Consider the following 12,057-nt stretch of genomic DNA (forward strand, 5'->3'; position numbering starts at 1 on the left):
CGTTCAGAACACCTTGTGCGTCAGATGCTTGGCCGTTGAAATCGCTCAATGTCACATTGGTCTTGATTAGATCTGAGCTGGAGCGTCCCAGCCGACGTAGCATAGAGTATGGCATGATGTTGACTGCCGCTCCGGTGTCCACCACATCTTATTTACAGCCTCCCATCGATGTAACCTCGCAAGTACAGGGCCTTCAGATGTACGTAGCTTCTTTCTCGTGGCTTTTCAAAGATGACCGGCCGTGGGCGCGATCCGATTGTGCCACAGGTGCCTCATATAACCTTGGAGCACTAAACTCCGTTGGAAGGATGAAGACCATGTTTGTGCCAGCCGATGTATCTTCATCGGCTTTCTTTTGCTTGGGGCGCCACTCTTTTCTTTGCGGCCGACCTTCTTCGTCCAGGGTTCGCTCAATCCTGGCGGCCAGATCAGGTCGTGCCTTCCTCAACGTGTGCAGGTACAATCTTTCAGCTTCTTCCAGCCCACGCAGACGCTGAACCCTTCGTTTTTGGGAACGGCTGAGCCCATCAGGGCACCACCTGGGCCGATGATACTTATCTTCTTCACCATCGTCCTCTAGTTCCTCGAGATCTTCCATCCGAGTGGATTCAGCACGCTTGTCCCGAGGCGGGAGAGGCCCTAGACGCTTGAACACGGACACGTTAGCTGCATACTTCTTCCTTTGTTTGCATTCTGGGCAGTTCTCGATTGTTGGCAATCGGCTCACTCCTGAGTCCCAGCAATGTTTGAAGAAAGGGCAGTCCCAGTGCCTATCCATGTCATCTTGCCCCTTTGACCTTCCTCCAGCGTGATGATTGTACCCGTCGTTGTTTCTATCATGCTGACGGTACCTCCTGTCCTCTGCATCAGACCGACAATTTCTCTCATCATCTACGTCGTAGCGCCGACGTCGGTCGTACCGTTGCTCATATTTGTCGAGGAGATGCTCGGAAAGTGGATGTTGATACCGCACGCTTCTCACTTCCTCCTCTGTCAGGTACCGTCTGTCATCATCTCGGGGCCGGTCGCGCGGATTGGCCTCCTCTTTATCCTTGCCACGGGAGTGGCTGCTTTCTGCTTCATCTTCGCCATGGCGGCTTGCAAGCCCCGCCATGCTGACACCAAAGGGGAACTCTGGCTTGCATATGGAGTGGCTGAGATCCACCATGTTGTCGCCAGGCAACGGACGTGTGTTTTCATTGAGCTCGATACCGTGCGCACGGGTCTTCTCAAAGGAGCCGATGAGTTCGGCTTCGAGGGCTGCCTTGATCTCGTCATGTTTCTCCTTGAGCTCATCGGGCAGATCCTCGTACTTGACCGGAGCGCTTTCCGCCATCTCAGATGTAGATGGCGATGCGGTTGATGTAGACGATTGTCCCACCGGGCGTGCCAGAATGTGTTGACTACCAAAACCCACCGGCGGGCAGCGGCCTGTCAACACAGGTAGAGCCGGGAAGAGCCTAGAGCTGCGGCTGGCTGAGACCCCTCCGAGCGACGGCCCGCAATGCTCTTCTGGTCACACGCGGCGATGCGAAGTGCAAGGGCGTGCCACCTGACCTATACCTGGTCAGGAAGGTGATGGGGATGCCTCGCTTAGTTCCTGCATGGCATACACGTAAACATTAAATAAGAGCCTCGATCGGCTCTCAGGTTATCCTGTGAATCGGCTCAAAGAGCCGATCCACCCATGATTCGTACGGGGTGCACGAATACTTGGTGATCCTGCTTGATCAAGATAAAGCTAATGAGATCTACGACGATTTAGGGTTTTCACCGCATAATCGGATCATCCTACTCCAGGTTGGGCCTCGCGGCCACGCACGGTGCTCGTAAGCCGATCCTAAACAAGGCCAAAAAACCAACATGGCGTTGATCCTCGGAACATCCTGTTTAGGACTTGCGAACGCCACCCTACGTGCCGCTGGATCCTCCCCCCCTTTGTAAGGCCTAACTATTGCAGATATTAAACTAATCCTTGCAGAGCAAGGAGCAATCGTAACGGATCAGATCTACTAAATAATGAACAAGCAGGGTGCCGCCCCCACACCTGAGATAGGTGTGAGGGCGGCTAGACATGCAAGGGTTGCACTACGTAAGCATGTTATACGGAGAACTATGCTAACCCTAACACATCTATGATAACTACGTTGCCCGCCATCAAAGACGCTTCAGTACGGGCAACGCATGAACAACGTGGAGCTTGTGCTGCCTAGATCGCAAGATGCGATCTAGGCAGCATGTCGCTTACCTGATTGAAACCCTCGAGACGAAGGAGTTGGCGATGCGCCGAGATTGGTTTGTTTTGGGGTGAACGTTGTGTTGTTGTTTATTCCATAAACCTTAGATACATATTTATAGTCCAGGGGACTTTCTAATTCAGACGTGCAACTAACCGTGCACGAGTAAAACTCTAACTTCTAACTTAAGATACGATCTAATAAATTACAGATAAATGGGCAATCTAGCCCAACTTCGCATATAAGGCCGATCTTCGTATTCTCTCCATACATAACCTTCAAGCTTATCTTGATCGTGGCCCACCTCCAACTTGGTCGAATTCTGGTGATAACAGATATTCAACAAAGGTAGTTGATGGCGTCCCCAGGAACATGGTTATCGCACAACAAGCAACTTAATAAGAAATAAGATACATAAGTACATATTCAATACCACAATAGTTTTTAGGCTATTTGTCCCATGAGCTATATATTGCAAAGATAAATGATAGAAATTTAAAGGTAGCACTCAAGCAATTTACTTTGGAATGGCGGAGAAATACCATGTAGTAGGTAGGTATGGTGGACACAAATGGCATAGTTATTGGCTCAAGGATTTGGATGCACGAGAAGTAATCCCTCTCAATACAAGGCTTAGGCTAGCAAGGTTATTTGAAGCAAACACAAGTATGAACCGGTACAGCAAAACTCACATAAAAACATATTGCAAGCATTATAAGACTCTACACTGTTATCCTTGTTGCTCAAACCCTTACTAGAAAATATCTAGACTTTAGAGAGACCAATCATGCAAACCAAATTTCAACAAGCTCTATGTATTTCTTCACTAATAGGTGCAAAGTATATGATGCAAGAGCTTAAACATGATCCTTATGAGCATAACAATTGCCAAGTATCAAATTATTCAAGATATTCTACCAATTACCACATGTAGCATTTCCCGTTTCCAACCATATAACAATTAACGAAGCAGTTTCAACCTTCGCCATGAACATTATGAGTAAAGCCTAAGGACATATTTGTCCATATGCAACAGCGGAGCGTGTCTCTCTCCCACACAATGAATGATAGGATCCAACTTTATTCAAACAAAACAAAAACAAAAACATACAGACGCTCCAAGTAAAGTACATAAGATGTGACGGAATAAAAATATAGTTTCACTAGAGGAACCTGATAATGTTGTCGATGAAGAAGGGGATGCCCAAGGCATCCCCAAGCTTAGATGATTGAGTATTCTTGAAATATGCAGGGATGAACCACCGGGGCATCCCCAAGCTTAGAGCTTTCACTCTCTTTGATCATATTGTATCATCCTCCTCTCTTGATCCTTGAAAACTTCCTCCACACCAAACTCAAAACAACTCATTAGAGGGTTAGTGCATAATCAAAATTCACATGTTCAGAGGTGACATAATCATTCTTAACACTTCTGGATATTTCACAAAGCTACTGAAAGTTAATGGAACAAAGAAATCCATCAAGCATAGCAAAACAGGCAATGTGAAATAAAAGGCAGAATCTGTCAAAACAGAACAGTCCGTAAAGACGAATTTCTAAGAGGCACCATACTTACTCAAATGAAAATGCTCAAATTGAATGAAAGTTGCGTACGTATCTGAGGATCACTCACGTAAATTGGCAGAATTTTCTGAGTTACCTGCAGAGAATTCGACCCAGATTCGTGACAGCAAGAAATCTGTTTCTGCGCAGTAATCCAAAACTAGTATGAACCTTACTATCAAAGACTTTACTTGACACAACAATGCAACAAAATTAAGATAAGGAGAGGTTGATACAGTAGTAACAACTTCCAAGACTCAAATGTAAAACAAAAGTGCTGTAGTAAAATCATGGGTTGTCTCCCATAAGCGCTTTTCTTTAACGTCTTTCAGCTAGGCGCAGAAAGTGTGTATCAAGTATTATCAAGAGATGAAGCATTGGCATTCTTACCAGAGGCTCTACTCTTACCCTTCTTACTCTTTGGCTTAGGGAATATATGATGGCATCCAGGTATGGAGGAACCTAGAGTGCCTTTTTCCACATCTATGGTTACTCCGAAGAGCTTTAGCAGGGATCTTCCAAGTGTGATTTGTCCTGTACCTACACATTCAATCACGAGATAATCAGTGGATACCGTTTTTCCAAGAAGGTTTGTGAATACTCCTTCAGCTATTCCCTTAGGAATTATAACAGAGTTATCAATGAGAGTTATTCCTTCTCCTCCTTCAGTAAGTCCCCAGAGTGTCAAAGATTTATAAATATTTTCAGGCATAAGGCAAAATTCAGTCATAATATCACAAAGAGCATCAAAAAATTTACCATCAATAGTAACTTTAATAGTGGGGTCCCACATTGATGGTTCAGAGTTTATAGGAATATAATCAAAATGCTCACGAATCCGACCATACCCTTCTTTCAAGCAAGATACATGTGTCTCAAGAGTATTCAATTATTATAGACACTAACAAGGGATGGATCATAATTATTAGTGGAGCTAGATGATGCAACCATTTTTTTTATGGCATTAAAAGCTTGATCCCCATCACAGTGAAGGAAATCTCCTCCCACTACAGCATCTAAGGCATATCTATAGCGAAGTATAAGCCCAAAATAAAAATTACTAAGAAGCAAACTTAGTGTCATTTTAGGTTCAGTTTTATTATAAGAATCAAAAATTCTAGACCAAGCTTCTTTAAAACCCTCTTCAGCCCTTTGTTTAAAAGTGAAGATCGATTCCTCGGGTGATAGAGTAACAACTACAGGACTAGTCATGGTAACAAAAATAAGGTAAATGCTAATAACTAATTTTTTGTGTTTTTAATATGGAGATTGCAAACAAGACAGTAAATAAAGTAAAGCTAGCAACTAATTTTTTTTGTGTTTTGATATAATGCAGCAAACAAAGTAGTAAATAAAATAAAGCAAGACAAAAACAAAGTAAAGAGATTGGAAGTGGAGACTCCCCTTGCAGCGTGTCTTGATCTCCCCGGCAACGGCACCAGAAAATTATCTTGATGCTGGCGCGCAACTTACGTGCCCGTTGGGAACCCCAAGAGGAAGGTATGATGCGTACAGCGGCAAGTTTTCCCTCAGTAAGAAACCAAGGTTTATCGAACCAGTAGGACCCAAGAAGCACGTTGAAGGTTGATGGCGGTGGAGTGTAGTGCGGCGCAACACCAGGGATTCCGGTGCCAACGTGGAACCTGCACAACACAACCAAAGTACTTTGTCCCAATGTAACAGTGAGGTTGTCAATCTCACCGACTTGTTGTAACAAAGGATTAGATGTATAGTGTGGATGATGATGTTTGCAGAGAATAGTAGAACGAGTATTGCAGTAGATTGTATTCGATGTAAAAGAATGGACCGGGGTCCACAGTTCACTAGAGGTGTCTCTCCCATAAGAATAAGCATGTTGGATGAACAAATTACAGTTGGGCAATTGACAAATAAAGCGGACATGACCATGCACATACATGTTATGATGAGTAGTGTGAGATTTAATTGGGCATTACGACAAAGTACATAGACCGCTATCCAGCATGCATCTATGCCTAAAAAGTCCACCTTCAGGTTATCATCCGAACCCCTTCCAGTATTAAGTTGCAAACAACAGACAATTGCATTAAGTATGGTGCGTAATGTAATCAATAAATATATCCTTAGACATAGCATTGATGTTTTATCCCTAGTGGCAACAGCACATCCACAACCTTAGAACTTTCTGTCACTGTCCCAGATTTAATGGAGGCATGAACCCACTATCGAGCATAAATACTCCATCTTGGAGTTACAAGCAAAAACTTGGCCAGAGCCTCTACTAGCAACGGAGAGCATGCAAGATCATAAACAACACATAGATGATAGATTGATAATCAACATAACATAACATTCACTATTCATTGGATCCCAACAAACGCAACATGTAGCATTACAGATAGATGATCTTGATCATGTTAGGCAGCTCACAAGATCCAACAATGATAGCACAATTAGGAGAAGACGACCATCTAGCTACTGCTATGGACCCATAGTCCAGGGGTGAACTACTCACACATCACTCCGGAGGCGACCATGGCGGTGTAGAGTCCTCCGGGAGATGATTCCCCTCTCCGGCAGGGTGCCGGAGGCGATCTCCTGAATCCCCCGAGATGGGATTGGCGGCGGCGGCATCTCTGGAAGGTTTTCCGTATCGTGGCTCTCGGTACTGGAACTATTATCGACGAAGGCTTCTTATAGGCGAAGAGGTAGGTTTAGGGGCGACGCGAGGGGCCCACACGCTAGGCCGGCGCGGCCAGGGCCTGGGCCGCGCCGCCCTGTTGTGTGGCCGCCTCGTCGCCCCACTTCGTATCTCCCCCGGTGTTGTGGAAGCTTCATGGAAAAATAAGATCCTGGACGTTGATTCCGTCCAATTCCGAGAATATTTCCTTACTAGGATTTCTGAAACCAAAAACAGCAGAAAACAGCAACTGGCTCTTCAGCATCTCGTTAATAGGTTAGTGCCGGAAAATGCATAAATATGCCATAAAGTATGTATAAAACATGTAGGTATTATCAATAAAGTAGCATGGAACATAAGAAATTATCGATACGTTGGGTTTCCTAAAAAATAGCTAGTACTAGTAGTAGTACTACTTCTCTTCTTCCTGGTCGCAGCTCTCAATCCATCTATCTGCCCCAGCTCAATCTCCATTGCCCTGCTCCCCATCTCACCTGCAGCGGTGGCGCTGGCCGGCGGCGGCGCTGGCCGGCGGCAGCACCCAAGAAACCATCTGAATCATGGCCAAATCCGGTCGACGCAAGGAGACGGCGCCCTCCCGGCCGTCGGCAACCTCGCCAACGCAGACGCAGCACTTCAACTCCGGCGCCCCGACGAGCTCCGCCAACCACAATCCACCGCCGTACTTCTACCCCGGGGCCCCCACAAGCTCCTCCTCCAACCCATCGACACCCCCGCACATGTACCCTCATGGCATGGATAGCTCCTCCACCAACAGCTCGTAGAATCAATGGTATTTTGCATCTTGTGTTCTTGTGTTTCTCCATTCATTAGTTGTGATGGTACATCATTAGGTAATTTGCATATTGCGTTCTTGTGCATCTGAAATATTCCGCAGTAGTGTACTACTTCAGTGAATAACAAGTACAATTATATTACTGAATTTGCTAAGATAACCTGAAACTGAAAATTGACTAGAAGATGAATCAGTATGTGTGCAAGTGTATCTATCTAGCGAGTGTAGTGTAAATAAGTAGCATGAAGAAAAAGGAACAAAAGCTTCCCTGTTTTCCCCAACTGAATATATACACTACAGATTGAGGCATTTGCATACACTATGCTCATGAATTTTGATATTTATAATAGGATGCCAATGTATACCCCTGCACCCGATGGCTTGATAAATTTTGGACAGTTGCCAGCAATGCATCCTTATAATTTCCGACCTCCGCCAATGCACCATCGTGAAGAAGGATACCAGAACATGGAGAATTTGCACTTTGTTGGTGCTTCCCCACATGATTCCTTTTCAACACCACCACCACCACCGCACCCTAAAGCTGCATCGCGGTCAGCTCCTGCTCAAGTTGGTTCAACTTCTTCCAAAAGGAAAAGGAAGGCCATTACTGTAGATGATGATGAATTAGGAGAAAGGACCGCATATCGTCTGACATATACACCCGACGAACATGTCAGATTGGTAATGAGAATCTTTGCTCAAATCCTTGTTATCTTCATGTAAATTATTGTTGCTTGTTGGGCTCAACTAAATTAATTTTTAACAATGTAGGCATCTGCTTGGTTGGAGTGCTCACTTGATCCTATCGAAGGGAACGGAAAGAAGGGTGAGCAGTTCTGGGATGACATAGCTGCTCTATACAGTAGTACCACAGCAAGTAACCGGAAGAGAGATCGGAATCAGTTGAAAATGGAGTGGCAACGCACTAAGAAAAGGCTCGCTGCTTTCCATGGTGAGTGGCTTGCTATAATTGGCATATATCATAGTGGTCACAACACTAATGACTTGGAAAAAATGGCCTTGGAGAAGTATGAAGGCAATTATCACCAGCCTTTCCAACATTTAACTATGTGGGCAAAACTTAAGGATGATGGGAAGTGGCTAGCCTCTTACAACGACATGATGAAAAAAGCAGAGAAGAGTCCATCTGTGGAGACCAATCTCACATCAAATGAACTTAACTTGGAGGTTGAGAAGCGCCCATCTGCTGGCCGTGATAAGGCTAAGGCTGAACGTGCTGGTAAAGGCAAGTCGGGAGGGCTCTCACAGGAGCTTGGAGAAAGATTGGACAAATTCATTGAGGTTAACAATCAATCGATGGAGGACCGCCAAAAGGTGATAGATAGCCAGGTGCTTCTATCAAATCAACAGCTTGAAACCGCAAAGATCAACAACAAGACCAAAATGTTGGATGTTTACAGCAAAATGCTCTTAGCCGACACATCTAAGATGGATGATGGTGAAAAAGCCCAACGTTCTAAGGCTTTGAGTCGAATGGAAGCCATGTTGTTTCCTGGAGATTCAGGTATTTTTCTTGCCTGTGTAATTGGTAACTTACAGTCGTATTATTTGAGTCCTCTTATAATGGGTATTTGATGACTATTTGACTAGGTGATCAAGGGGAAACTGATGGTTCTGCTGCTACTGCATGAAGATGGATCATTTTAGTTTTTCATGACTACTTGACTAGGTGATCAATCGCTTCAGTTTTTGTTGTGTGAACCTGAACTGGTTGGGCTACTCCATGCACTAGGCGTTGGTGAACTTTTTTTCTAGAACCTTTTAATGTGTGAACCTGGGATCGGTTTCTACTCAATTATTGTATGAACCTGATGGATCGGTTTCCCCTCCTCTCATTCCAGTACAGTGCTAGCTCCACCTCACAAGATGTCCGATCAACTGCCTGATACTTCGGCTGATGAAGCAGACGCCATGGAAGAGATCATAGATGCTTCCACCTTGTACACATTAGATGACCTCCTAGCCGAGCAAGACATCATACACTCGTTTGCCAAGGAGATAGCCACAGAGGTGACGGAAATCCTTGAATCTCATGACGCAAGATCTCTCGCCAGAAGTGCTCCGAGCGCGTATGTGAACAGACCACGCGAAGAAGCTGCTGATCGGTTAGTACGTGACTACTTTTGTGAAAATCCTATCTACCCCGAGAAAGTATTTCGCAGGAGATTCTGGATGAGAAGAGCTCTCTTCGAGCGTATCGTCCACGCACTAGGCGAGTGGTCTCCAGAGTTCACACAAAGGAGAGATGCTCTTGACCGTGAAGGGCTATCTCCATTGCAGAAATGTACGTCTGCTATTCGTCAATTGGCGTATGGTACTCCGGCGGATGCTCTCGATGAGTACCTAAAGATTGCGGAGTGCACTTCAGTTAAGTGCTTGAAGTTGTTTACGGAAGGGGTGATTCACATATTCGGTGACTATTATATGCGAAGGCCCAACGTCGACGATGTGCAACGCTTACTCGATATTGGTGAGAGTCGTGGGTTTCCTGGCATGTTAGGAAGCCTTGACTGTATGCACTGGCGATGGGAGAAATGTCCCATGTCTTGGAGGGGTCAATTCACGAGCGGGTATAAAGGCGCCCCTACTCTTATTTTGGAGGCAGTCGCTTCACAAGATCTTTGGATATGGCATGCCTTCTTTGGTCTTGCTGGATCAAACAACGATATCAACGTGCTTAATCAGTCAAAGTTGTTCGTTGAGGAACTAAAAGGGCAAGCTCCTATAGTGAGTTACCGTGTAAATGATAGGGATTATGAGCATGGATATTACCTTGTGGCTGCATTTGTGAAGTCAATACCGATGGCACAAACTGAAAAGCACAAGTTATTTGCCGCATTTCAAGAAGGAGCAAGGAAGGATGTTGAGCGTGCTTTTGGTGTTCTCCAGGCACGATGGTCCATTTTGCGTGGTCCGGCACGTTTATATGACCGTGGAGACATCCACAATATTATGATAGCTTGCATAATTCTACATAACATGATAGTTGAGGATGAAAAAGAAGAGGCAAGCAATGTTCTGGATTTGAACCATGAAGCGGGCTCATCTACTGCCTTTCCATCGGTATTTACCCATGGTGACATGCCTGTATTTGCCGAGGTGCTTGAAAGAGATGCTAGAATTCGGGATCGTCCAACGCATAAAGCCCTAAAAAATGATTTGATAGAGCATATTTGGAAAAAATTTAGGCCACGATAGATCATTTTCATGTCTTTGTCTTTATCCGTGTAATGCTAAATATTATTTATATATTTAATATTATTATATTGGAACTTTTTTTTAGTTCATTTATTAGTTTGTGTGTACTAACAAACAAATTTTAGATTGATACATGCCACAAATAGATCACAATGTTTGTGAGTACTATAGATCCTACATGGTAATAAATAAGCCTTTGCATGTTACTACATCTATGACACCACCCACTATGGAGGTAGTAACTAAGAGTAGTAACATACACAATGTTACTTGTCTTAGTTACTATCCACTATGAACAGCCTGAGACAATACAACACATAGTTTTCAAACAAATACAACCAGTATGCAACTATTGTTGTCCATTCCAATTCCACCATTCTTCCATCAGATCTTTTTGAAGCTCATCATGTGTGTCGTTGCACCGAATGGCATGGTATGAGGCAATGAACCGGGCAATCCTATGTGCGGACCTCCTCACTTGCACGGGAACCCCCATCAAGTCGTAGTGGGTATGATCCACATCTTTTCCGCGATCATCCTCTATAATCATGTTATGCATGATGACACACGCGGTCATGATATACCAAAGGCATTCTTGATCCCAAAATCTAGCCGGTCCTCTAACAATGGTAAATTGGGCTTGCAAAATCCCAAATGATCTCTCTACGTCTTTCGTAGCCACCGCTTGTGCATTGTGGAATTGAGTTTGCTTCTTACCTTTTGGTTGAATAATCGGCTTCACAAATGTTTGCCACCTTGGATATATGCCATCGGCGAGGAAGTAGCCATAGTTGTACTTGTGGCCATTTGCTTCAAACTCCACCAATGGACCTTCCCGCATTGCAAGTCTTGTCATTAGTGGTGACCGTTGAAGAACATTGATGTCATTGCAAGATCCGGGCATTCCAAAGAAAGCATGCCATATCCAAGACTCTTGGTCGGCCACCACTTCAAGTACTATGGTGGCATCCTTCTTGTAGCCTTTGAATTGTCCATGCCATGCCGCTGGACAATTCTTCCAACTCCAATGCATACAATCAATGGAACCAAGCATACCGGGAAACCCCCGGTTGGCGTTGATCTCCAAAATCCTTGCCGTGTCTTGAGCATTGGGGGCTCTCAAATATGTGGAGCCAAAGACATTGACAATTGCAACGACAAAGCACTTCACACACAAGATAGAAGTGCTCTCTCCCATGGCCAAATGATCATCAATAAGATCCACCGGTATACCATATGCCAACATACGCAAGGCGGCGGTCATCTTTTGATATGTGCTATGACCAAGTTCTCCGGCGGCATTCCTCCTTTGCTCAAAGAAGCGATCATATTTGGTGACCTCCGTTGCAATGTGCTTAAACAAGTTGAGACTCATCCGGAAACGCCGACGAAAATAGCTTTCGGGGAATATCGGATTCTCATTGAAATACGACCGCATCAACTTCTCATGCCCTTCAATCATTTCTCTCCACAACTTCTGTCTACCGAACACCGATCCACCAAATTTTGGCCTCTTAACGGCGCGGTATGCTAATAGTAGCGATATGTTCTCCTCTTCCTCTTGGTCACACTCGTCATCC

General features: G+C 44.7%; 1 protein-coding gene across 6 annotated transcripts in view; it reads left to right on the forward strand.

Annotated features, from left to right (window-relative positions):
- The window catches only part of LOC127293758 (protein ALP1-like), a 33,912-nt gene extending 23,346 nt beyond the window's left edge, over positions 1-10,566 (forward strand). Inside the window, exons 2-5 of one of the 6 annotated variants that reach the window (XM_051323433.1) lie at positions 7,606-7,939; positions 8,030-8,783; positions 8,870-8,948; positions 9,121-9,256. In XM_051323433.1, coding sequence (XP_051179393.1) covers positions 7,606-7,939; positions 8,030-8,783; positions 8,870-8,910 — 1,129 coding nt within the window. In that variant the 3' untranslated portion in view covers positions 8,911-8,948; positions 9,121-9,256. The other 5 variants (XM_051323442.2, XM_051323449.2, XM_051323418.2 and 2 more) reach the window with 5 other exon arrangements.
- The last annotated feature ends 1,491 nt before the right edge of the window (positions 10,567-12,057 follow it).

This window comes from Lolium perenne, chromosome 1, assembly GCF_019359855.2.
Source record: "Lolium perenne isolate Kyuss_39 chromosome 1, Kyuss_2.0, whole genome shotgun sequence".
Taxonomy (NCBI): domain Eukaryota; kingdom Viridiplantae; phylum Streptophyta; class Magnoliopsida; order Poales; family Poaceae; genus Lolium; species Lolium perenne.